The following is a 27,409-nucleotide window of genomic DNA, read 5'->3' as shown; positions in this document are numbered from 1 at the left end:
TCAGATGCTGGGAGGAGCAAACTGACAGCAGTAGCATCATCTCTCCTGCTCCATCTGACCTGCAGGCATAGCCCATCTCTTGAAAGCTAGGGTTGAACCACCAGACAATCGACAGGTTCAGCTCACGGTTCAGCTAAGGGCTCACGGTTCAGCTTCAGAGTTCTGCAGCCAGGGGCCAGAATGCTGGCTGACTCGCCTCTAGACGTGCCCACCACCCCTCTGGGATGCCAAGGCTTGGGTGAAATGACATAATGCATTCAAATCCCCTCGCCCAGAAGGCATGCTCTCTTATCTCTGAGCCCATCTCCTCAAGTCACACTGCTGTCTTATACTCCACACAACCCAGTTCACTGTGGGTGTATCTGCAGGCAGGTGCTCCTGCAATGGGCCTCCGAGGACCAAGGGGTTCTAGTACGAAAAGGGACCTGGTGGGTCATCTGGAGCAGGTGATGGTTAAGTCAGGTGAGATGGGCTGCCACCGTCTTCAAGAATATGCCTCCTTAGGCATTTCTATGTTCAAGGCTTTTTTTTCCCTCCCCAAATTCCTTAAACCCCCTTTGCCGTGGTTCCTTTACAACTTAAGCCCATTTCTGTTTTACCTGCTAAGTGAGGAACTTCTGGGAAGCAGCTCCCTCTGGATAAAAACCTACGTATTTTCTCAGTTGCTCCAATTTAGCCTCCTTTGCCTGGGGCTCAACAACTGGGATTATCCCTCATTCTCAACACTTCCCCTCATCATTCTTCTCTTGTGCAAACTCTGGACCTGCCACAGTTTTAAGAATGGTTACAAAAATAGCAGAGTAGGTACACAACAAATACTGCTGAGTGAACTGCTGAAAAGTGAACAAGATTCACGAGCTAGAAGCTAGCTGATGTGAGCTGTCAGGTAAGGCTTCTTGACTCATGCAAGCTCAGTCTGAATTTAACACAGCACTCACACTGCACTCTGCCTGCTGGACCTAACCTGGCAGCGTGGAGGCAGCAGGAGGCCACTTTGATGAAGGTCCAGACTCCTGGACAACTTGGATTCTTTAGGCTTTTCCTTTTTCTTTTAAGCACACTTTGGGGGTTGTCTTTTGTTCCCTAAATAGATCGTGTTGCATTTTTTCTCTCCTATGTTTCATTGGTTTTGTCAGTCTCTTTCCTCAGCTCATCAAGGTCACACTAGAACTTCATTGCTACCTTCCAGGATAGCCATAATCTCATGGATGATTCTTGGCATCAGCTGAAATAGTAATGAACTGACTCGCCTGCTTAAGACATGAAATTAAGACGGGCACCAAGCCTGTGGCCTTGAAAGATCACTTTAAATGTCCCTTTTGGTTACTGTCAAATCACAGAAAATTTGCCCCCTGAGTGCAATACTCAAGCCAGTTATTCAACCAAGTACTAACATAAAAACACTAACAAAATATACAATAGACTCATAAAATGGAGGTTCAAGGGAAGAAGCTTTTAGTATAATTAAAATGACTTTTTAATGATCAACCTCAGTAGTCATCAAAGCAATGTAAATTAAACAAGATGATAAAGTTTTGGGGCTGCCAACTTGACAATATATGTATATATTTAAAATAATACCAACTATTGGATGAGTGCAGGAAACAGGCACTCAATCTGCTACTGATGGCAATGGAAATCAGGCCACATTGGGGGTGGGAAGATAATAAGAATGAAAAGGTTTAAAAACAAACATTCTGAACCTGTCATTCCACTCCTAGAAATGCACCCTAAAGAAACAATTAGGATGTTCATAATGATTCAGTTTCAAGGATTCCCATCATGGCACAGTTCACATAACAAAAGACTGGAAGGCATCCAGTGCTTCAGCAGTGGTGGCCTGGCCATCTTAGGATGCTGTTCCCACTTAAAACTGAGGGCAGAGAGCTCTGTTGACTGGCTTGAAAAGATGCTGGTAAGTGAAACAACAAGACCTGCCATTTTTTATAAAAGCATATTTTATGTATTCCCATATGGGAAAAATTTCCAGAAAGATATATGCCAAAATGTTAACATTCGCCAATTCTGGGTGATGGCATTAGGAGTGGTTTTTATTTGATTCTTTTCTGTATTATCTAATTTTCACAGAATGATATTTACTACTAGAGTAAAACAAAAATACAGGGATTTTTTTCTTGTTGGCATCTAGGTGCAAGTGCTCCTGTCAGCTAGCCACCTTCTTAGCTAACATGCCTGATATGTGTACAGAGAACCAGAAGGTCAAGTCATTTAACAGCAGGTACAATCCCAATGTACAGAAACCATTTCCAAGTCCCAGCAGATAGCAACTTTGATGATCTTGTTTCTGCAAAATTCATCACAGCCAATAGTAATTAAAATGGTCTAATGAAGGGGATCCCTGGGTGGCGCAGCGGTTTGGCGCCTGCCTTTGGCCCAGGGCGCGATCCTGGAGACCCGGGATCGAGTCCCACATCGGGCTCCCGGTGCATGGAGCCTGCTTCTCCCTCTGCCTGTGTCTCTGCCTCTCTCTCTCTCTCTCTCTGTGAGTATCATAAATAAAAAAATAAAAAAATAAAAAATAAATAAAATGGTCTAATGAATTATTTCATATGGAGTGGTAGCAGGTCTTAAAGTGGAAATCTCAAATTTGAGATTTAGCTCTGCTACTTATGACCTGTGTAGTTTATTTATTTATTTATTTATTTATTTATTTATTTATTTGACCTGTGTAATGTAGTGTCACTTTTAAACCTCTCTGGGCCAATTTCCTTAGGTATAAAACAGTGATACCGAGGATACCTGCTTTTACGGATTTCATTAGGTTGCTGTAAGGTTAAAGAAAAATATGTGAAAATGATTTATAGCACTCATGAATGTTCCTTTATGTCCAACCATCACTTGGCATGTACTCACTTCCCTCCCCTTGGTCCAGGAGTGTTGGGCCCTACCCCTGGCTTCCAGGAGTACTCAAAAACCAGTCTGGGCCAGAGAACCCCATCCCTCTGGCCTCAGGATTGGGTCAGAGATGGGTTCATGACCCAGGGCAGACTAATGAGCCTCCATTCTGAGACTTTTCCAGAAGTGTGAGGAAGCAGAGTTCTCCCTCTGCTGGGGCTGCTAAGTGAAAGGAGAGAACACTGGAATGACTGGGGCCCACTGAGCCACCACACAGGGACAACATGTCTGAAAATGAAACTAGCCAGTGAAGGCAAGTCACAATGAAGCAAGGCAGGTTCTGACATTTCGTTTCAACACCTAGATAACACCTGCCTGGGTTCTGCAGTTATTGAGCCAATAAACACCCCTTTTTCACACAGGCCTGTGAGTCTGAGTTCGGTTTCTAGAACTTGTCAACCCCGAAGAGTTACCGCTTTTCTTGTAGAACACTAATTAGCTTGTTCACTAGGAAAATTAAAATTGCATGCAGAGAATTTTATTAAGGATACTGGAGAATGAAAGGGGTGGAGGTTGACAGGAGAGACAGCCTTGGGATAAGTGGGTAACCCGGAAAACTGTTCTTAATCATTAACAATCCTGCCTGAATTAGTTGATCAGGTCTAGAGTTGGCTTGATGCTAGCTGGTGGAGGGGCGATCTACATCACATTTCTTTCTCCCTACTTTGCTGAGACCACTCTTTTCACCTGAAATGTTAGGAAACCATAATATTTTAAAGCTGGAGAAGGCTTCAATTTATCATTCCTCACTTACAGATGAGAAACTAAAGCCAAGATTAGACAAGGAACCCACTCAAGGTCACACCGCTCGTCACTGGCCAAGTAGAAATGCCAGTGGCTGTGTTAGCCATAGGACCACAGGATCGTTGCTATGAGAGAAGGAAGGCTCTAGCTTGGGCTCTTCTAGGTTCAACAAACTAGCAATGAGATGTATAGCAAGGTATTAGTGACAACGAAACACACAGGCTTCCTCTTTAACACACGCCATCCATATGCCCCCACAGCAGGCTGCTATGCCCAGGTGCTCACGAGCTGCTGATTCCACATTCAGCTCCGCCACACGCAAGCTGTGCAGCCTTGGGCAATGCAATTACCTTCTCTGGGCCTGGGTTTCACCATTTGTGAGGCAGTGACAATTCCTGCCTGTGGACCCCAAAGAGTGGTTGTGAAGTTCAAATGAGCTAATCAAAGAGAAAATTCTATGGGAAAAATGGTGATAATTACTATGTAAAATATAAGACATAACTGTTAGTCTCTACTAAAATCGTTAAGCTGAGAGGCAACCTAATAAAAAGAGTCAAAGCTATGGAGTCTGAAAACTTGGGTTTGATTCTTGGTTATACTTAGCAGCTGGCCTGTTATGCAATCTCCTGGAACCTCAGTTTGTTCACTGGTCAAATGGGAGTAACAATATATACTTGTTAGTGTTGAGGTTAAATGAGATAATATGCCGTAACACCTAACACGGCGTCTGGCACATGCTAGGTGTTCATATATAGGTTGATATCATAATTACTAGTAGAGTAATGGATCTGAGATTGGGCTTGTCCACAGCATGGCTTTCTGTAGTCATTGCTCCTGCTGCATGGATATATCCAGGTCCCCAAGGGCTGGGTTAAGACAGCACTTAGCATGGTCACTCTGACATGTGGATAGTCTCCTCATCCAGGCAGGCCCTTTGAAGTTTCCTTGGGTCTCCTCTAATCTAAGGAGCAAACCCCAAGAGGCAATGCCTTCCTTCCTTCCAAAGAACTCCTAGATGGGAGCCTCTGACTTCTATGGTCAGGAATAGAAGAGGGCAGAGGGGATTAGCACACACTGTCCTCTCTGGGCTGCCTCCCCATACAAATCAACCTCACACCTGGGATACTTTCTGGCTCTGTTATGGCCTACCACCATATTATCAAGGTACTGTGAGGATGCAGAAGCAGGAATGGCTAGTTTCATTTCAGGGCCACTGCTAGCTCACAGCCCCTCTGAACTGATGACTTGGAAAAAGTCACTCCTCCCATCCAGCCCCTGACCTGATGAGTAGCGTGCAGGCTGGACATCAGTATCAGCTCCCCTGCTTGGCAAGGCACCCTTGGACAGGGCACCCCAAGCACAACCACGTGCAGTCCTGCTCGCTTGGTAGAGATCAAAGGCCTCTTGGAGGCTGTGTCTTCCGAGCTAGGTGTTGCAGGATGACGTCAAGTCCACCAGGCAGTTGGGTTGGAGAAGAGTGCTCCAAGCAGACAGGATAATTTGGAGTGGCACCAGGAGGAGTGGCACCAGAGGCTACGGAACAGGCCTGAGCCACTGTCAGGAAGAAGACACAGATTCTCCAGCCATCTCTGTCACAGACTAAGTGTGACCTTGTTAAAGCACTTAACTTCCCTGTGAATCAGTTCCACATCTGCCAAGTGGGATGATAATAGGCATGTGGGAGAAGGGAAGGAGATGAGGCCAAGGGAAAGGCCTGGCCAAAGCATCAAGAGCATCTTCTGTAGTGCTAAGACACTTCATTTTTATTCTATGGGTACTGTGTTCTCACAAACTGCCTTGGGGGGTATGGAGAAGAGACCGTCCCGAGGAAAGAAAGGTATGGGCCCAGTGGGAAGGTGAGCACTTAGGGAGCCTGGCAAAAGCAGCTCCCCTTTCTCCACTTCTTCTGGGGTGCTTGCCCATTCTCTGTGCAGGGCACCTGAGTCCCCATCTCACAGTCATTCAGGGTGCATAGAAGAGATGAGGAGACAGACCATACTGGACAGCTGGCATGAGAAGAATGGATACAAAATGCCTGGGACAGAACACGTATTCAATGAATGGCAGCTGTCTTCACTATTAAGAGACCAAGAGAGGCTAATGGAAGAAGAAAAGAGATGAAGCGAGAGGGAAAGAAGGGGAAGGGAAGGGAGAAGCAGAGCAAATGTGAGTTCCTCAAAGCCTCAGGGTCATCCCACTGTGATCCTGAGGAAGGTCCTAGGCTCATCGCAGTGGCGTTCTTGGCCGAGGCCCTCAGAATGATTGCTTGTCTCAGACTAGAATGTCCAGGGTCAAAACAAGAAGAAGAGCCCAGAGAAAGACCCATGTACATCTAATTGTCTAGTGCTTCTTTTCCATAACAAGGGAATAGATTCACCAGCATGTATGCTGCTGCAGTAACGAGGCTAGCTTTATGGGGGAAATGAACTAAATCACTATCTTATACCACATACCAAAATAAATTACTGCTAAAATAGAGTTAAATGTACAAATTTAAGGTGGAAAAAAAGGTGCACATATCTCAGGAAAGGAATGGATTTTCTAAACACATAAAAACATTTCAAACATTTCAAAAGAAAGACTGTCCAAGTTTCTAAGAAATTTATGGTATGTCAAAAATCACTATAATAAAAAAAGTAGGGATCCCTGGGTGGCGCAGCGGTTTAGCGCCTGCCTTTGGCCCAGGGCGCGATCCTGGAGACCCGGGATCGAATCCCACGTCGGGCTCCCGGTGCGTGGAGCCTGCTTCTCCCTCTGCCTGTGTCTCTGCCTCTCTCTCTCTATGTGTGACTATCATAAATAATAATAAAAAAAATTTAAAAAAATAAAAAATAAAAAAAGTAATTGGGACACCTGGGTGGCTCAGCGGTTTAGGGCCTGCCTTTGGCCCAGGGCGTGATCCTGGAGTCTCAGGATTGAGTCCCACATCGGGCTTCCTGCATATGGAGCCTCTCCCTCTGCCGGTGTCTCTGCCTCTCTCTCTCTGTCTCTCATGAATAAATAAAATCTTTTAAAAAAAAAAGTAATTACTAACCTGGAAAAATGTTTTCTATATACATCAGAGAAAAGGTTAGTATCTTTTTTACATGGTAAGAAAAAATTAAAGCCTCAATAGAAAAACATGTAAAAGCAGTAACAGGTAATACAGAACACTTACAGTGTACCAAGTGCTGTGCTGAGTGCATTAAATGAATTACTGCATTTAACCGCAAAACCCTAAGATACTACTTCGGGAAAACCGAGGCAAAGGTTGCTCCTTGCCAAAAATCACATAGATGTTAAGTGTTAGTGCTAAAACTTTGGAATCGGCCTGACTCCAAAGTCTGTTCTTCATTATACTATGCCTCAAATTGGAAAGGACTATAAATGGTCAGAAAATACACACACACACACAGACACACACACGTTAATGTTCACTAGCAATCAAAGGCCACTATAATTTGCTTATCAAGTTGACTAAGATTTCTAAATGACAAAATGCTGGTGGGAAGGATCCAAAAAAGTGGCATTCATTCCACCTCTGGTGGGTATGCAAACCGCAAAGAGCTTTCTGGAGGCTGATCTGGAAATATTTAACAAAAGCCTGTGGGAAGATTCTCATCCTTTGCACCAGACATGCTCCAACCCCTCCAGATCCCCTTTCTACCTTTCCCTACCCCTTTCTGTGCCCTGGGGGATGGACTCCAAGAGTTGCAGCAACAGGTCATGTCCCTGCTTCCTGACCAGACTCAACAGAGGCAGGGAAAGAGAGAATGCAGGGACCCCAGCAGAAGATGGGAGGAGAAAGGGTCAGGTATTTCCTCCCCTAGTTTCTCCCCTGCTGGGTCACTGCCCTTGTCAGAACCACTTGCTCTCCACCATTCTCTGTCCCTCCTAGATCCTTTCATCCATCCATCCCCTCTGACCCTTTGGGTGTAGGAGCATTGAGTGCTCTGCTGCCACAGGCCCTGGACTCCTCTCTGGTTGGCCTACCCCCTACCTATACCTTTGTAAGTTCCTTATTCTATAAATAAACTTCCCTGGCTTATCTTAGTTCAGCCATGTCCTCTTTCTCCGGGTAGGATGCCGACTGATACATCTTTACACCTAGCAATTTTATTCTAGAAATTTATCACAGCGAAAAAATCAGAGAAGTGCAAAAATAGATAATAATTAGTTTTAGCAGCATTAAAACTGGAAACAAGGGCAGCCTGGGTGGCTCAGCAGTTGAGCGTCTGCCTTTGGCCCAGGGAGTGATCCCGGAGTTCCGGGATCATGTCCCACATCAGGCTCCCTGCATGGAGTCTGCTTTTCCCTCTGCCTGTGTCTCTGCCTCTCTCATGAATAAATAAATAAAATCTTTAAAATAAATAAATAAATAAATAAATAAATAAATAAATAAATAAGACTATAAGAATGTATCCCAAACTATTAATAGTTTCTCTTAGTTCTCTTAGTTGTGAGATTATGGGTGAATTTTCCTTCTTTGCATTTTTCATATTTTCCACAACTTCCATGTATTATTTTTATAATTAGAGAACATAAATCCAAAATATTATACACCCTAAGGGGAAAAATTAGAACTACATTCTATAACACCCTGCTCCCGTGTGCATGGGCTAGCACATACATAAAGTGGCAGTCTAATGTTTATAACTGGGCTCCTGCTGGCCAAGAACATGCATAGCTGCTGAAGCTAGAAGCATGGCCAATGTCCTGTGCCACATCTGCATCCAGCCCCTAACTGCACACATTCTGGTTTGGTCCTATTCAGGTCTCAGGCTCACTGTGGCCCCCACAGGTCCATCAGCGATGCTTTGTAAACCCAGAAACCAACCCTGGGACGTGACCCAGAGAAGAGCAGTGCCTTGATTGGGGGTCAGAGAGACCTCAGCAGGGGCACGGGAACCAGGAACCTTCAACAGAGAAGATAAAGCATAGCAGGAAAAACGAACAACCCCAGACCCTGGGAAGCTTCGGCGTGGATCATGGCTGAGCATATAAGCAGGTGTATAAACTGAGGCATGCTTTTAACCCCTATGAGCAGTAGTTTTTGCATGCTTACGCTGGAAGAATGTTTTGCTCCCAGGCTCTCACATTATATGGAGTTATATGACCACAGAACATAGGGTCCCTAAATAGCAGCGAATGTTAAAGAGAAAAGAGCCTCCTGGACAAGTAAGACACTCAGGGTCCTACATTCAGCTCTGGTGCACAAGCGGGAAGCAGCATGGTTAAAGCTGGTGGGGAGAGATAAGAGATGTGATTTGAGTAAGGAAATGGTCCTCTGGCATTCTGCCTACATGGCCTCACTCCCAGCTGCAATGAGCACATACTCTTACGTAGAACAACTACCTGCAGTGGGTCCCAGGTCCAGACTGGAGTCATTCAGCTCCTCCTCCTCTTCCCAGAAATACTGTGGTGGTTGCAGAATGCGGGACTCTTCGCTCTCTTCACTGGGAAAACCTGAGCCAGGGGCTCCCAGGCCAGCTCCCAGTCCCATGGCCTCACTGGGTTCCTCCGAGTCCAGCGGTTCCAGGCCTGTGGGTGGCAGGAGGTCCAGCAAGGAGGTGGAGGTGAGGCCCTCTGGGCCAGGCTCATCAGATCCAGCTGCCCATGTGCCCAGGAATGATCCTGTACAGACACGAAAGCCAGATGGTTAGGAGAGGCTGGAAAAGGCTAGACTGGCACAAGGTTAAGACATGACCCCAAGAGCAAAGAGCCCAGAGGTACCAGTGGAGACTTGGCAGGGCAGGGTTAGAGGGGGGACAGTCCTGACATCCAGTGGCTGCCAGGGGATTCTGAGACGCTGTTCTCACTCCACAAAGGCCAAACTGTTTAGCCCTCCCTGCAGCAGGGTCAACGGAGAGACCAAGGGAGGTGGGCAGGAGAGAGTGAGGTTCATCTGACTCAGCACCCACTAGGCATCTTTTTATTTAGAAACGGCTATCAGCACCCATCTTTGCTACAACTGTACTGGGTGCTCAGGGCACAAATGCAGTGAAGACCAAGCCCCTGCTTTGAAGGACCTTGTGTGCACACTGTTCCCCAGGCTTCTGCCCTAAGCCGAACATCTTCCAGAACTGCATTAAAAATGTGATTTGTATTTCAGCAATATGATCTCCTGAATAGTCTTTAAAGACTATGTGAGACTGCAGATCAGGCTCATCCAGCATTGGTTAGAACATATTTATTTAGAATCTTGGATTCCTCTTTCCTAATTTATATAACAAATGAACAAAACCCAATAAATTAAAGGGAATATTTCCCTTCTCTCAATCCCATTCACTAAGAACAGGAAGACAGCCCTATTTGCTAGTTTCACAACTTAATTATTAGTTTAATCACACAGATATTACTAACTTGCTATATATGTCTTCTGGAAAGTCACTTAAAATCTCTGTGTCTATCTTCTCATCCAAAAAAATAAGGAAGGTGGTTGAAATGACCTCTAAATTTTTCTTTTCCAAGACTAAAGTTCAATGATGCAGTAAAGAGTTATGTCCTGCTTTGCCCCTGTCACGCACCATGCCCTGGCCTGAAGAGTTCATGGAAATTTTTCGTGAAGTTTATTTTTTTTTTAATTTATTTATTCATGAGAGACACAGAGAGAGAGAGAGGCAGAGATACAGGCAGACAGAGGAGAAGCAGGCTCCATGCAGGGAGCCCGATGCGGGACTTGATCCCGAGAGCCCAGGAACACGCCCTGGGCCAAAGGCAGACGCTCAACCGCTGAGCCACCCAGGTGTCCCTTTCGTGAAGTTTATAATAGAAAATGAGAGATAACACTATTGGTGCTGTGTGCTAAATGCTTTGCAAGTGTTGTCTGAATCTGAATCTTCATAACCACCTTCTGAAGTAGCAGTAAGCCCTAAGCCTGGCACCCAGGGTGCAGTGGAGACAGCGTATGCTATGCACGGTTGGACAACACAGATCCATGAATATAACACGTAATCGTAAGGAAAGCCTTCCGAGTGAAGGGGCCTAACACAGTTAAAAGGTGTGTAGAAGAGGATAAACAGGTCTTGAAGTCAAACATGGAAGGATGTCCTCGTAGAGAGAGCCTGGGCCAGGGAAGCAGGTTTGTGTTCTGGCTTCCCTAGGTGAGCCACTCTGGGTAAGCTACTTTTCCACCAGGGGCCCTGGTTTCCTCATCTGTAAAGCAAAAATTCCACAGCATTCAGGGAGACAGGAGCCTCAAATGAGGTAAGCTCCATGAGAACAGTGCTACAATGAGCAGCCTGTATTTCATACATGTAAGTATTATTATCCTACATAAAGAACAGAGAATTGGAATGTTCTTGGCCAGGATAAAAGAATGGTATCCTCAAATATATTAAGATAAAAGGTCACTGTGAGTAACAAAGACCAGAGTTATTTTATGTGACTCCAAAAAACAAACAAACAAAAGCAGAACTGATGGGTGAAAACACAGGACAGTACCCAAGTCTCAAAAAGCCTTTAACCAGGGCAGCCCTGGTGGCTCAAAGGTTTAGCGCCGCCTTCCGCCAAGGGCCTGATCCTGGAGACCTGGGATGGAGTCCCATGTCAGGCTCCCTGCATGGAGCCTGCTTCTCCCTCTGCCTCTGTCTCTGCCTCTCTCTCTCTCTGTCTGTCATAAATAAATAAAAAATCTTTTTAAAAAAAAAGCCTTTAACCAGAAATAGGTAATGCCTAGGGCCACCTGTGCCCATCTGCACAGCTCCTGCTCCTGCTCCCAACCTCTACCTCTGAGAAGCACTACCCAGTACTACCCTAGTCTCGGCCAGGCACCACTCCCAGTACTACAGCCTCCCAAACAAATTACCACACTTTTCTTTCAAACTGTAAAAGGCCATCTTACAGTCTCCTTCCCCCTCACTGTGTCCCGTGTCTGAGTCAACCTGGTCAGTCCAGTGCCTCAACAGTCTCTGAAATATGACAGGAACTCAGTAGGTGTTTGAATAAATGAATAAATAACCCTCTTCTTTCCCGCAGGTGAAATAAGAGAGGGTTCAGGACGGTAAGGTCAAATAGCTAGTGAACAGAAGCCCTGTAATTAGTGGGTGGATTTCTCCCCTCAAAAATGACCATTGTTTGGACAGGTGTAGTCTAGGTTTTATATATGATACCACTGGATATAACAGCCCTGTTTTGTAGAGTGGTACCCCCAAGATTGGGGGAGCCAAATGCAATCATCTTACCTGAAAAAAAACTCATGCAGTCCACGAAGAAAAAAAGCCAACTGATTAGAAATGTTTGTAATAATTAAATAAAAATTTTACAGATCTCCAGGGCACCTGAGAAGCCAGTCTTTGAAAGGGCCACTGGGTGAAAATCTTTATTTACATACACCAGTCTCCAGCAGGTATGTTGGGGAGGACATTATGTCAGCGTCTTTAGAAAGGTGCAAACTGGTTTACTTTAGAAATTCTTGGGATTTTAGCCTCAGGAGGCTCCAACTTGCATTGCCTCTTCAAAACCTGAGAGTTTTTTCGCAGAGCTGAACTGGGGCATGGGGGGAGCGAAATCGCTCCCTTCTAGGCCATGGGCCAGCTCTCCACAGCAGCTTGGACCTTGAGAATACTGCATCGTCCCCTCTAAAGGAAAGTCTGACCAGCAATCCTGTTCATTTCCCACCTCTGGAAGTCAAATACTGTTTAGTCGTGAAGCTCTCTGTGCAGAGGACTGTGGTTTGTTCAATTAGCCAGGACTCCTTCCTACCACTCCCATGATAAGGTGAGTTCCTCTATTCTCTGAACCTCTCTCCTCCGCCTGTCAGACAGAAGCTACAGTCTCCTTCCACCCCCTCCCACCTCTTCCTTTCCCAACAGTCCAAAAGGAATGAACAGAGATTGTGATAATCCTGCTGAAAAGCTTGTGTGAAAAAAGGAAATCAGGATTTTCATTCCTTTTCCAGTAAATAGTTCCATTTTCTTGAAGTTCTTTTTCCCTGTGATTATTTTTTCTTTATATAGACCTTGATATTTTCAAAAGCCTTGGCAATGAGTAATTATTCAGGTAATTGCAAGAGGTTGCTTATTTTCAAACTTGCCCACCAAAATAGTAGCTGAGCCCTAAGCATTCTGTATCTAATTGCTTTTGCACTTGATAATTAATCTGCCTTAATTGAGACTCCATCTGATTTAAAATTTCAGAATTACACTCTTTGTGACTGATTTTCTTTTTTCTTTTTAAAGATTTTTTTTTAAGATTTTATTTTATGAGAGAGAGAGAGAGAGGCAGAGGCACAGGCAGAGGGAGAAGCAGGCTCCATGTAGGGAGCCTGACATGGGACTTGATCCCGGGTCTCCAGGATCACGCCCTGGGCTGAAGGTGGCGCTAAACCGCTGAGCCACTGGGGCTGCCTAAAGATTTTTTTTAAGACGAGAGCTTGCATGCACACAAGGGGCAGGAAGCTAGGGGCAGCAGGAAAGGGAGAATCTCAAGCAGACTCCATGCTGAGCACGGAGCCAGATGTGGGGCTCGATCTCATTACCCAGAATCACAACCTGAGCTGAAACCAAGAGGTGGAAGCTTAACCGACTGGGCGTCACCCAGGCTCCCCATATTCTTTTATTTTTCTCTAGCACTTATAATTTTCTGATACTTTGTCACTCCCAACAGGGAAAGGGAGAGAGAAAGAAGGCACATGAAAAGGATTTGGGGACCAGCCTCAAAGCATTGAAAATCTGACCTAAAATCAGAAAGAGAGGCAAGGGAAGCAGGCTTATTATCTTAGGGGGTGAAAAAACAAAACAAAACAAAAAACAAGGCCTTAGTAATCCTCTGCATGTTTTATCTCCCCTGCAATCTGCTCCTGATCCAAACATCCTTTCCTGATTCCACCATCAGTTACACCCCCACCCTTCCCCTCATCAGCAGCTCTGAAGTACAGATCTCCCTAAGCCCTTGCCAGACACCAATACGGGAGCTGCCCAGCAGCATCTGCCACACAGCCCCCACACCCTTAAGTGTCAGCTACAACAGAAATTGTCTAGCACAATCATCCTACCACACACACACACACACACTCATGAGTGCATGTCTGCTGTGTCTGAGAAGCAATGCCGATGGGGTTCTTGAAGGGTTTCTACAGAAAGGTGTATAGGAAAGAGACATACTGCTGGACACAGACAAGTCGCCAAGGGGGAGGTAATAACGCACACCATGAAGTGTGTACAAGAGGGAGGAGGTGGGAGGGAGCACAGAAGGCGTAAAGCTGCCGACAGTCATCCGTGGCTAGCCACAGCTGGGCATGGGTCCTGACACACTTTTCTTGCCAGTTCTGGTGTGGCTGTTGCACAAATAAATAGCAGACTAATCAATATTTAATTTATTTGTTGACTCTCACCTCTTCCAGAGAGGATTTAAGGTATGCAAACATAGACATAGGTGTGTGTGCGTGCCTGAGACAAACACCAATGGACATATTTCTGTGCACAAGCACTTAGGTCCTTACCCCTCCCTGGACTGATGATGGAGAAAAAGTACCCTTGCGGGGCTGACCCTTCCCGGGGCACCTCAGGAGCAAGGGCCTCTTCCCCTCCCAGGCGTTTTCCCTAGGATTCCGTCACTACGGGCCCACAGCAATGGCCCATCTCATCGCCACCGCCGAGGAAAAACTGCTCTCCCCCCTCACGCAGAGACCTTCACAGGTCTCTCCTTCACTCACACGGATGCACACATGTGCCTGCGTCTTTGTGGGTTCACTGCACGGGAAGTGGCTAAGTAGCCAGGGTCCCTGGTCCACTCCCACAGACACGCGCACCGACGTGATCTCCTGTGTGTCCATCAGAAGTGGAGTCACTCAAGGCGACCTGATGAGTGAGCACGCACACACACTCATCCCAGCGTGTGTGTCCACCACCAGCCGGCTGTCACCCTCCATACGGCACTCCTGGGGGCTGCCCCGTCCACTGTGCCGGCCAGAGGCTGTTCGGCCATGACCTTATCTGACCCACCCTGGCAGACAGCGCTTCTCCCCGCCCCGACTCGGTGCTGGTGGCCTGTCTCAGGCGGTCACATGCCTCATGCTCCCCCGCCAAGCACACACCTGGATCCCGCGCGGCCGCTGGGAAGCCGCTCCGCGGGCTGTCACAGACACATCGTTGCACACCTGCCGCTCACACCCAGCCTGTCTTCCCCGCCTGCCCTTGTGCACGTCTCCGGGTGTCCTCACGCCCATCCCTGCGTGGCAGCTGCGCAGGAGCCATCCGGCAATGGCACGGCCACAGCAGCACCCGGCGGCCGTCACACCTCCTCATAAAGTTGCCCGCACAGCGCGGACGGACGCTCACGTGCCACACCCCCGCTCCTGCCGGCGGCAGCACGGGCGCGCACACACGCCCCCCATTGTCGCAGCCGCGGCGTGTGCGGCTCTCCGGCGCTTGCCCCCGCCGAGCCGCGGGACTCCCGCCCTCGCCGCGGGGGCCCCGGCACCTGGGCCGCGGCCCCACCCGGTGCGGCTGCGGCGGAGCGGGCGGCCGCGGCCCGCCCTCCCCGTGGCCCGGGGAGACAGCGCCCGGGAGCGCGAGCAGGCGCGCCCGCCGCCACACTCCCCTGCGCGCGCGCGTGTGTGCGGCCCCGCGGGCCCCCGCGCCGGCAGCCGCTCGCACGCGGCACACGCGGCGGCCCCCCGCCCCGGCCCCCGGTCCCGCCCTGGGAGCGCGGCGCCGCGGACGGCCGGGCAGCAGCCCACCGCGCCCCGCGCCCCGCGCCCCGCGCCCCGCGCGCCGGCCCCTTTGTTGGCGGCCCGGGAGCTGTCCAGCACCGCCGCCGCCGCCGCCGCCGCCTGCCCCGGGCCCGCCGCCGCCCGCCCGCCCGCGCGGCGCGCACTCACCCCCGGCCAGCAGCAGCAGCGGCAGCAGCAGCGGCGGCAGCCCGGCGGCCCGCAGCAGCCGGCCCATGGTGCAGCCGTCGCCGCCCGCAGCCGCAGCGGCGCGGCGCCTCGGCCGGCGTCAGGGGCCGCGCGGGCGGCGGCGGCGGCGCGCGCCCGCCCCATTGGCCCGCGCGGCCGTCACTCACCCCCGGCCCCGCCCGGCCGCGTGCCGCGGGCGCGCCCCCGCGGAGACGAGGCGGGCGCGCGGGCGGCCGCCCCTCCACCCCGCCCCCGGCGCCCGGCCGGCCAATCAGCGCCGCGGAGGCCTAGAGGGGCGGAGCCGCCACCGCAAGCACCTGGAGGCCCCAGCCTCGCACCTCGCGCCTTCCCCGCGCCTTCGGGAGCGTGGCCACCTGCCCGATGTGTGGCGACGGCGCAGGGCACACCCGTGCCGCCTGGGCGTCCCTTGCACCGGAAATGTTTCCTGCGTGCCCATAGGGCAGCAGGAGTCCGCTTGCGTGGAATGACACTGATCAGAGAGGACAGGACTGGCCCCTGATGCCGTTGGCGTGAAGACTGTCCCTAATCCTACGTCAAGAGGCTGAACGGGGACTCTGGGATCATGAAAGGCTTCTCAAGGGCACTGGACCTGGGCAAGCTCTCCTTTGCACCTCCCTTGCCTCATCCGTTACACGTGGGATTTCCATGATCATAGAGCAGTGTTTGTTAACTTTTGTTAAGTGTTTGATCCCTTTTGGCAACCAAAGTTCCTTCCTGTGCCAGGCACCATGGTGGTGAACAGAACAGTACAACTCCTATCCTCAGAGCTTAGTCTAGCTGAGAAGACACCAACACGACAGGCAGGTGACTGCATGGTCAAACCGTTGTGAAGTCTGTTACGAGGTATAAGGAAATATGACAGTATAGAAGGGAAACTTTACACGTACCTTCCTGCAGAAACATTTAAGCTGGCACCTGAATGGATAAATGGGTATCCGGTAGGAAGCTGGGTTAGGAAGAGACTCTTCCAGGGAGAGAAAAGTGCATTGGTAATTCCTGAGTTAGAGTGGAGCTCAGCCTCTTTAAGGAACAGAAAAAAGCTCTGACCCTCTTGAAATTGCTGAAATGTAAACATCTGCAACAGCAATAATTCCGTGTTTTACTTTATACGTAGTATATTCAGAAAACATTGCTTTAAGATAAATTATTATATTGAACTTGCTTTTTCAAAATATATTCTCACCCCTCTATCCAGGGTATATCACTAGGTATTGTAGATGATCCCAGAGGACTCCTCCAGGACTAAATACATAGGAGAAATAGGAGTTAGGGTGGAGATGGGTCCCAGGCAAAAGAAAGAACATGAGCAAAATGTAGCATGGTATGATAATACACGGCATTTCATATTTAGGAATATAATGACTTTCATGATTAGCATGAGGCAGGAGACAAAGTTAGAAAGATAGTTGACTTATGAGCTAAATATCTTAATGAATTCTTGGTTAATCTGTACAAAGTAGTAAGCCCTTACATTATAAATGAGGAAGTGAAACACAAGGAGAAAGTGACTAGTCTAAGAACATGATAAAAAGCAGTGCCATATTAGAAACTTTAGGTAAAGATCATCTTATTTAATTAACAGAACTACATCATTTTATTTAGCCTATAGTCAGTTTAAGCTACCTCCATAGGCTGCGTCAGTGGACATCACGGATCCTACAAAAGTAGGTGAGGACCTGACAGTAAAAGATCTTAAACATCAAGATGAGAAGTTTGGGGGATCCCTGGGTGGCGCAGCGGTTTAGCGCCTGCCTTTGGCCCAGGGCGCGATCCTGGAGACCCGGGATCGAGTCCCACATCGGGCTCCCGGTGCGTGGAGCCTGCTTCTCCCTCTGCCTGTGTCTCTGCCTCTCTCTCTCTCTCTCTCTCTCTCTCTGTGTGTGACTATCATAATTAAATTTAAAAAAAATTAAAAAAAAAAAGATGAGAAGTTTGGACTTTCATTTCTTCTGCAGAAATCATGGCATGTATTTTAGAGAATTCTGAGGGCAGCAGGGAGGAAGAGCAAAATGGCCACTGGAGAGAATGCTGCAGTAGTCTCAGTGGCAGATGGCAGAAGTCTGACCCAGGACTGGCAGAGAAGATTCGAGAAAACCCTCCACAGACAACCAACAGGACTTGGAGAATGACTGAATTGAGTCACATTGACTGTGTTTTTGGGTGCTAGTCTCTAGGCACGTACAAATTAAAGGAGACCTAATTTAAAACAGTTCATACAAAATTCCCACAAATTGGTAACGGCTACAAAGTGTAAAGCAATTTCGGACCTAAAATGAGTACAGTATCCAGAACAAGGAAGTTAACGGCCCTCTTATTCTGAACTGTGTGAATTCCATTAACATTATATTTTTATGACAACCTTTTTCTTTTTAGGAAGGACCACGTAACAGAGGAGAAATCCAGAAAGATGTCATTAAAAACAACAGTTAAAACTGAGAGTATCTGACTTGGAAAAGAGAAAACTAGGATGTATCTAGATCTGTCATCTATCTCCTTCTTTCTTCTGTTAAAAAGAAGGAAACATCTCCTCTTTATCACAAGCCGGTCTCCTCCACTTGGGCTCACCATTGCATTATTTATCTCCTTTTCAAGGACTTCATTTTAGGGTGTTCCTTTTCTGACAGTGTCAGGCTTTCTTTCTCTGGATCATTTTCATTAGATACAAATATGATCTGGTACCTCTCACCTTAAAAAGAGAAAAGAAATTGAGGGATATTAAATCATGCTGCTGGTACACTGCACACATGTCCCTGCTTTCCCCTCCTGCTCTTGATTCCTAGAAATAACAGGATATATATATATATATATATACATATATATATACACATGTATATATATATATATATATAACTATATATATGTGTGTGTAACTACAAAACAGCACCACCTGGAAAACAAGATGGGATCAATTAGTTGTCTACAATGAGGAGGAATTGCTGGGAAGATAAAAAGCAAATGAGATTTAATTGATGGAGGAAACTACAGCCCAAAATGCATACCTGTCTAAATAATCTTAAAGAGTAAATCACAATATAAATTTTAATCTATTTAGAAATTAATGGCAATGTGAGAACATTGAATATCAAAATCCATAGGATATAGTCAACAATTCACAGAGCTTTTATAGCTGTAAATGCATTTATTAGGGGGAAAAAACATTAAATGTAAATTAACTAAGCATTCAATTTAAGAAGCTTTAAACTACACAAATATACATATACACATGAATCAATAAATTTCTATTGTTGTTAAAACAACAAAAACCTAGTAGAACTGATTGCTAAAAGCCTATTATTTGAAAAGATAAATAAAACAGTCAAAATTTAGTGTAAGATAAAAAAGAGAAGGCATAAGTAGATGCCATTAGGAATGAAAAAGGGAGCAAAACTAGAAATAAGATTTAAAACTTTTAAGCAAAACTTCACATATATCCATAAAAATCAAAATGTAATTGAATACTTTAAGGAATACACAAATTACTGAAATTGATTCAAATAGTAGAAAAGCTAAACAAACAACAGTTGGAGAAAACTAAAAGAGAGTAAAAATCGACTCTTTAAAAAGACATAAGCCTCTTTTGGAATGAGTGTATTCATTCTGTCAAGCCTTCAATATATAAACCTTTTGAAAGCAAAGTTAGAAAGTATCCCAATTCACTTTATGAGGCTTGTGTGACCCCGATGCCAAAACCAACTATGAATAATACAAATAAAAAACCTTAAGCCAATCTTCCTAAACACAGATACAACTTTCATAAGGAATATATGAGCAAGTGGATTCCAGCAACGTACTAAAAATACACTGTGATTAAATAGGCTTAACCCAGGGTCATAAGATTGGTTGAGTATCAGCAAAAGTCACTAATGTAGTTCTCTGCATTAAGAGTGTCAAGAAAAAAAAAATCTCAAGAGATGCCCTGAAAAGGGGCATGTGATAAGACTTAAAACCTACTCCTTTTAATTTTTTTTTAATTTATTTATGATAGTCACAGAGAGAGAGAGAGAGAGACAGGCAGAGGGAGAAGCAGGCTCCATGCACCGGGAGCCCGACGTGGGATTCGATCCCGGGTCTCCAAGATCGCGCCCTGGGCCAAAGGCAGGCGCCAAACCGCTGCGCCACCCAGGGATCCCAAAACCTACTCCTTTTAAAAGGAACAAATAAGAACTTTTTAAGGTTTTTGTTGTTGTTGTTCCTTTTAAAAGAAGGAAACTTCTTTAATTAAAAACATTATCTCCCGAAAACCTACAGCAAACTTAATGAAGAAACATGAGAGGCATTCTCATTTAAGTGAGGAATAAGGGAAGGATAATCATTACCAACACAAATATAGAGTATTCTGTAAGAGACAATGCAATAAGGCATGATAAAGGAAATGGATCAAAAATATTGGGAAAATCCGGTAAAAATAATTATTTGCAAGTGTTCCTAGAAAATGCAAGACAATAAACATATACACTAATTGAAAACATTTAATAAGAGTTCAGCAAGGGGTGCCTGGGTGGCTCAGTCATTTGAGCATCCAACTCTTAATTTCAGCTCAGGTCATGATCTCATAGATCATGGGATAAACTCTATGTCAGGCTCTGCACTTGGCAGGGAGTCTGCATAGCGATTCTCTCCCTCTGCCCCTCCCCCCGCACACCACCCCTCTCTCTCTCTCTTTCTCTCTCTCTCTCTCTCTCAAATAAGTAAATAACTAACTTTTAAAAAGAGTTCAGTAAGATTTCTAGATATAAGATATATATAGAAATCAACAACTTTTCTATGTATCATCAATAACCAGTTAGAAAAAACAGTAGTAAAAAAGACCCCATTCACAACAACAAGCCAAGAATAAACCAAACTAGATGTATGAGAACTAAATGGAGAAAATGCTGGAGCTTCTTATAATATTAACACAAAGGCAAAAGGGTATCTTGTCCTTGGATAGAAAAATTCAATACTGTAAAGATTTGTCAGATTAATCAAATTTGATGCAATACCAACAAAAAAATCCTAAGAGACTATTTTATAGAATTTGACAAGCTGATTTTAAAATTCATCTAGAACAGAAAACATCCAAGAAGAGCCAAGGAAATTTTTATTGAAACATAGTATAAAATATAGAAATTAAAGTAGTGTGTTATTAAAACTAGAATAGATGCATAAATCAATGAAATAAAAGAGATCAAAAACGGGCCTCAGTACACATGGAAATTTATGATCAAGTTTTTCAAAGTAGTGGGGAATAGCTACTTACTCAGTAAATGGTGTTGTGTCAATTATATCTGAAAAGATGAAGTTAGATCCCTACTTCATATCATCATACCAGTTAGATTGAAGAACTAAATGTAATACGTTTTAAAAAGCTAAGTAATGGCAATATAGGAAACATATTAACCAATCACAAAATGCACAAATGAAGTGATTGAAGTTTCTAACTACATAAAAATGAATACAAAACCTTTAAAGGAGAATCAATACCAATTTTTCACAAACTCTTCCAAAAAATAGAAGAGCAGGAAACACTTCTCCAATCATTACATGAGGCCAATATTACTCTGATACCCAAACCAGACACAGATATAAGGGAAAAAAAAAAAAAAAAAAAAAAAAAAAAAAAAAAAAACAACTGCAGACCAATATCCCTTGTGATTACAGATGCAAAAATATCCAACAAAGTACTAGGACACCAGGGTAGCCAGAGTGGCTCAGTGGTTTAGCGCTGCCTTCAGTCCAGGGCATGATCCTGGAGACCCAGGATAGAGTCCCACATCGGGCTCCCTGCATGGAGCCAGCTTCTCCCTCTGCCTGTGTCTCGGCCTCTCTCTCTCTGTGTGTCTCTCACGAATAAATAAATAAAATCTTGAAAAAAAAAGTACTAGGACACCAAATCTAGCAACTTTTATTTTTATTTATTTATTTATTTATTTTTTATAAATTTTATTTATTTATTCATTCATGAGAGACAGGGAGAGAGAGAGAGAGAGAGAGAGAGAGAGAGAGGCAGAGACACAGGCAGAGGGAGAAACAGGCTTCATGCAGGGAGCCTGACATGGGACTCGATCCCAGGTCTCCAGGATCACGTCCTAGGCTGAAGGCGGTGCTAAACCACTGAGCCACCGGGGCTGCCCCAAATCTAGCAACTTTTAAGAAGAAGTTTACACTGTGACCAATTGAGATGTATCATAGGAATGTAGGGTAATTTGAAATCTGAAAATCATCTGAAAATCAACTAATACAATATACCATATCAATAGAATAAGGACCCAAACCCACACGATCATCTGAATAGATTCAGAAAAAGTATTTGACATAATTCCATATCCCTACCTGATGAAAATATTTAAGAAACTAGGAATAGAAGGGACATTTCCCAACCCGATAAAGGACACCTATGAAAACCTCTAGCCAACATCACACTCAGTGGTGAAAGACTGAAAGCTTTTCTGCTAAGGTACAAGATAAAGATGTCCAACTCTTGCTATTTCTATTCGGTATTTTACTAGAAGTTCTGGCCAGAGAGGCAAGAAAATCAAACAGAAGCCACCCAGATTAGAAAGGAAGAAGTAAACCATCTCCATTTGTAAATGACATAGACTTGTGTATGGAAAACTCCTATTCATCCACTAAAAAACTATTAGGACTAATAAATGCATTCAGCAAGTTTGCAGAATATAGGATCAATATACAAAAATCAAATATATTTCTATATACTTGTGCAGAATAATGGCCCCCCAAAGATGTCCCCTGTCCTAATCACCAGAACCTATGAATACATTACCTCACATGGAAAAAGCAACTTTCAGATGTGACTAAGTCAAGAATCTTGAGATGGGAAAGTATCCTGGATTATATAGGTGGGCCCAATGTAATCACAAGATCCTTATAATTGAAAGAGGGAATAAGGAGGTGTACCTGGCTGGCTCAGTAGAATATGCAGCTCTTGATCTTGGGGTCATGAGTTTGAGTACCATGTTGGGTGCAGACACTGCTTAAATAGATAAAAAGGAAGGAAGGAAGGAAGGAAGGAAGGAAGGAAGGAAGGAAGGAAGGAAGGAAGGAAGGAAGGAAGGGAGGGAGGGAGGGAGGGAGTCAAAGTCAGAGAAGGAGATGTGATGATGGAAGCCTAGCTCAGAGTGATGCAATTACTGTCTTTGAAAGTAAAGGAAGGGGCCATGAGCCAAGGAATGCAGGCAGCCTCTAGAAGCACAGAAAGACAAGGGAATGGATTTTTCTCCAGAGCCTCTAGGAGGAGTATAGCATTATGGACACCATGATTTTAGTTCAGTGGGATCCATGTCAGACTTCTGACCTCCCAAACTGAGATAATAAATTTGGGTTATTTTAAGCCACTGAGTTTGTAGTAATTTGTTATGACAGCAATAGAAAGCTAATACAAATTGCAATGAAATTAAGAAAAACAATTCCATTTATAATAGCATCAAGGGGAATAAAATACTTAGGAATAAATAAAATAAGCACAAATCTTACTCTGAAAATACAAACATTATTGAAAGACATTAAAGACCTAAATAAATAGAAAGACATTACATTTTCATGGTTAAGAAGACTATAACTGTTAAAATGACAATCCCTAAACTAATCTACATATTCAACCCAATCCCCATTAAAATCCCAGCTGGCTTCCTTGTAGAAACTGATGAGATGATTCTAAAGTTTTTGTGGAAATTCAGTGGGTCCAGAATAACTGAAACAACCTTGAGAAAGGAAAACAAAGTTGGCACTAGCACAAGGATAATCATATCCTTGGATAAAATGGAGAGTTCAGAAATAAACCCTCACATTATGGTCAATTGATTTTTGGCAAGAGTGCCAAAGCAATTCAATGGAGAAGACACAGTCTCCAGAAAATCATGCTGGGACATAGAGGTATCCACATGCAAAAGAATGAAATTGGACCCCTACCTCACACTACATACAAAAATTAACTCCAAATGGATCAAAGACTTAAATGTAGGAGGAAAAACTATAAAACTATTAGAAGAAAACAGAGAGGCATATTTTTATGACCTTGGATTAGGCAATGGTTTCTGAGATGACACCAAAAGCACAAGTAACAAAAGATATAAAAATTGGAAATCAAGAAAATTAAAAACTTCTGTGCTTCAAAGGACACCATCAAGGAAGAGAAAACAACCCCAGAATGGGAAAAAAATTGGAAGTCATAATTCTGAGGATAATTAAATTTATTATTATCTCTTTATTAGAGATCATTTTTTTTGCCCAATTAAAAATGGGCAAAAATCTGAACAGGAATTTCTCTAAGAAGATATACCAATGGCCAATAAGCACATAAAGATACTTAACCTCATTAGCCTCAGGAAAATGCAAATCTGAATCATGAGAAAGCACTTTACCCGCACTGAGATGACTCAATTCAAAGAAGGAAGGCTTGTATTAGGCAGGATGTGGAGAAATCAGAACCCTCACATCCTAGTGACGGGAATGCAAAATGTAGAAATGTAGCTGTTTGGGAAATGGACTGGTGGCTCCTCACAAGATCAAAACCTAAAGTTGCCAACCACCCAGCAAGTCCAGTCCAAGGCACGGATCCCAGAGAACAGGAAACATATGCCTATACAAAAACTTGTTGCATGACTTGTTCATGGTTGCATTACTCATAATAGTGAAAAGGTGGAGACAACCCAAATGTTCATCAACCAATGAGTAGGTAAATAAAATGTGGCATATCCATCCGATGGAATATTATTCAGCCACGAAAAGGAATGAAATGCTCAGACATGCTACAACAGGGATGGAACTTAAAAATATTATGTCAGTGGAAGCAGCCCATCAATACCACATATTGTTATGTCCCCACTGATAGGAAACGTCCAGAATAGTCATATCGTTGAGATAGAAAATGGATTTGTGTTTGCCTAGGGCTGGGGAGAGGAGGTTGAACGATGGGGGGAGTTGACTGTTAACAGGTATGGGTTTTTGGAAGGTGATGAAAATATTCTAAAACTCAGTGATAATAGTTGAACAACTCTATGTTAACACCATTGGATTGTACATTTTAAATCATACAGTATATGGCTTCTATCTCAATAATCCTGTTATGTAAAAAACCCCACAAGAACATAAGTATACACTTTTTTCTTTTTTTTCAAGAGAGAGTGAGTGAGCAGGGAAGGGAGAAGAGGCAGAGGCAGAGGGACAGAATGTCAAACAGATTCCGTGCTGAGTGAAGAGCCTGATGTGGGTCTCGATCTCACGATCCTGAGAACACGACCTGAGCTAAAAACATGAGTTGGACGTTTACCTGACTGACACCCAGGAACCCCTGCTTTTTATTATCTTTGACATATGCACACACAAAATAGTACATTGTATCAGTATACTTTTAAGTTTTATGTATTTTGGATCACATCCTTTGGTATCTTTTTTCTTTTTTTTTTAAGATTTTATTTATTTACTCATGAGCGACACACAGAGAGAGGCAGACATAGGCAGAGGGAGAAGCAGGCTCCTCACAGGGAGCCCAATGTGGGACTCGATCCCCAGACCTTGGGATCTGCCCTGAGTCAAAGGCAGATGCTCAACCGCTGAGCCACCCAGGGGTCCCTGATATCTTTTTTCACTCAGTTATCTTTCAGATTAATCCATTAGTAAACTCTTATGGCATGAATACAAACTTTGCTCAATTCTAAAATTCATAAACACAAAAGGAAAAGACTCCCTTTGATCCTACACACCTTGCCAGCTGCCGATTTCCCTGCTCTCCCTTCAGAGCCAAAATTGTCAAGATTTCTCTAGATATGCAACCTCTATTTCCTTACTGCTTCCCTCCTCCTTATTCTATGAACAGTGCATTGAAACCGCTTGTCAAGGTCACCACCAGCCACCATGCTTCCACCAACACCCCATTTCCACTTAAGATGCATATTTGAAACAATTCCCCAGCACCTCTAAGCTGGGGCATGTTACGGTTGATGGCATCTAATCATTCTAAATGTTAGCATTTTTGTCTTAGCAGCACATAAAATAATGGTGATTTTTATAATAGATGGCATCTTAGATGCAATGAAACTTGGTACGGTGGACAGGCTTGTCATTTTACCTTAGAGCTATGTTGGCCCCAACTGACCTCAACCTACCTGAATTGCTTTCTTCTGGCTTCCATAAGCATCCCTCCCCTCATTTTCCTCCTGCCATCTGCCCACTCCTAAGTGTCCTTTGCTGGTTCAGATAATGGGCCTTCAAGTCTCCTTCAATGCTCATTTCTCACTGCGTTCTGCTGGGTGATTACACTCAGCCCCACCATGACAGCTGTCAGATGATTATAGCTCATGCCCAAAACACTATTAGCAGTCCAGGCTCAAATCGGCCTGCAAATTTCACACTATTTCAAGTCTACAATGCATTTCTAGCCAACGTGCACCCAGTGAAGCTCCTGGTTCTCCCTACTATACCTCGACCTGTTTCCCAAGCTAGAAATCTGGTCATCATCATCTAGTTCTTCTTTTCTCCCACTTCTTATCCATCACTGAATCTTGTTGAAACTGCAAAGTCCATCTAAACTGTGTCCACCTTCCCCGACCCTCTAGTTCAGACCACTGCCATTTGCAGACGTGAAAGACCAGAGCCTTTCACTCATCTCTTCCTCCTTTCTCCCTGCAGGAGTTGAGTGACCAGCAGGAGCTCCCTGTAAAATACTCCGAACTGTGTTCCTCTCTTGCCTCCCACCCCTCATGGGCTAGCTACCTCGGTTCAAGCCTTGTTAACCCTGTGTGATATTGTTTTGTTAGCATAAAAATATACAGTACACAGCATGCTGACTATAGTTAAGAGTGCTGTATTGTAGATTTAAATGTTGCTAAGAGAGTAAAAAAGACCTTAAAATTTCTCATCACAAGCAGCCTGGGTGGCTCAGCGGTTTAGCACCGCCTTCAGCACAGGGTGTGATCCTGGAGACCCGGGATCGAGTCCCGCGTCAGGCTCCCTGCATGGAGCCTGCTTCTCCCTCTGCCTGTGTCTCTCATGAATAGATAAATAAAAAATTTTGTTTTAAATTCTCATCACAAGAAACAAAAATTTGTAGCTATGTGCAACGATGGATGTTTACACTTACTGTGATCACTTTGCAAGATGTACAAATAGCAAATCATTCTGTCGTCCATCTGAAACTAACAGAACGTTATATGTCAATTTTATCTCAATAAAAAAAAATTAGATCTCTAATCTTGGTTTGTAAAGAACCAAACAATCTGTAATGTAATATAATGTATAGTGTATATATTTTGTCTTCATCCCCAGCTCTGGGTCAGAGCTCCTGACATCTTTGTAATTTTCTAAATGATAAGATGATAGGAGCATCTTTTGTTTGAATATCTGGGTTTTGTCTTGGCTCCCTAAGGTCCAAGTAATAAAGATAAAAATGTCTTTACTTATTCCTGACAAGCCCTTTCAACCACACCAGAGTTTAAGGAGGTGACTTTTGGAAAGCTCCTAAGGATGGAGCCTGGTTGCCACAGGAACCAACCCCATCATTAGAGGGCTGGAATTTTCAGCCCCAGCCCCTGACCTCTGCAGAGGGGAGAGGGGCTAGAGGTTGAGCTAATCACTAATGGCCATGTAATGAAGCCTCCACAAAACCCCTTAACTGAAGCTGGGTTGGTGAACAAGAACACATGCCTGTGCCAGGAGGGTGGGACAGGGACAGATGCTCCTGCCCTCGGTACTCTATGGGACCTCACTCTCTGTATCTATCTGACCAATCATTTGTATCCTTCAGTAAACCCTTTGTAATAAGCTTGTCATAAGTCAACTGCTGCCCTGTGTTCTGTGAGCTGTTACAGATAATTATCAAACCTGGGGAGGGGGCGGGTCATAGGCATCTCTGACTTGTAGGCAAGTTGGATATAAGTATGGGAGACCCGGGGACCTATGACTTGCAAGCAGCAC

General features: G+C 44.7%; 1 protein-coding gene across 3 annotated transcripts in view; it reads right to left on the bottom strand.

Annotated features, from left to right (window-relative positions):
* PODXL2 (podocalyxin like 2) overlaps nucleotides 1-15,590 on the bottom strand; it is a 36,734-nt gene extending 21,144 nt beyond the window's left edge. For 2 of the 3 annotated variants that reach the window (XR_011994291.1, XM_072720139.1), the window contains exons 1-2: nucleotides 15,461-15,590; nucleotides 8,995-9,273 (exon numbers count right to left, since the gene is read on the bottom strand). Coding sequence is in view for 2 of the 3 variants with exons in the window: in XM_072720139.1 (XP_072576240.1) it covers nucleotides 8,995-9,273; nucleotides 15,461-15,527 (346 nt within the window). In the remaining variant the exon portion in view is untranslated. Of the gene's footprint in view, nucleotides 1-8,994; nucleotides 9,274-14,674; nucleotides 14,927-15,460 lie in introns of those variants that run through there. The other variant, XM_025991601.2, reaches the window with a different exon arrangement.
* Nucleotides 15,591-27,409: the final 11,819 nt, after the last annotated feature.

This window comes from Vulpes vulpes, chromosome 9 (assembly GCF_048418805.1).
Source record: "Vulpes vulpes isolate BD-2025 chromosome 9, VulVul3, whole genome shotgun sequence".
In the NCBI taxonomy this organism is placed as follows: Eukaryota; Metazoa; Chordata; class Mammalia; order Carnivora; family Canidae; genus Vulpes; species Vulpes vulpes.
This window is presented reverse-complemented; position numbering and strand designations above follow the sequence as displayed.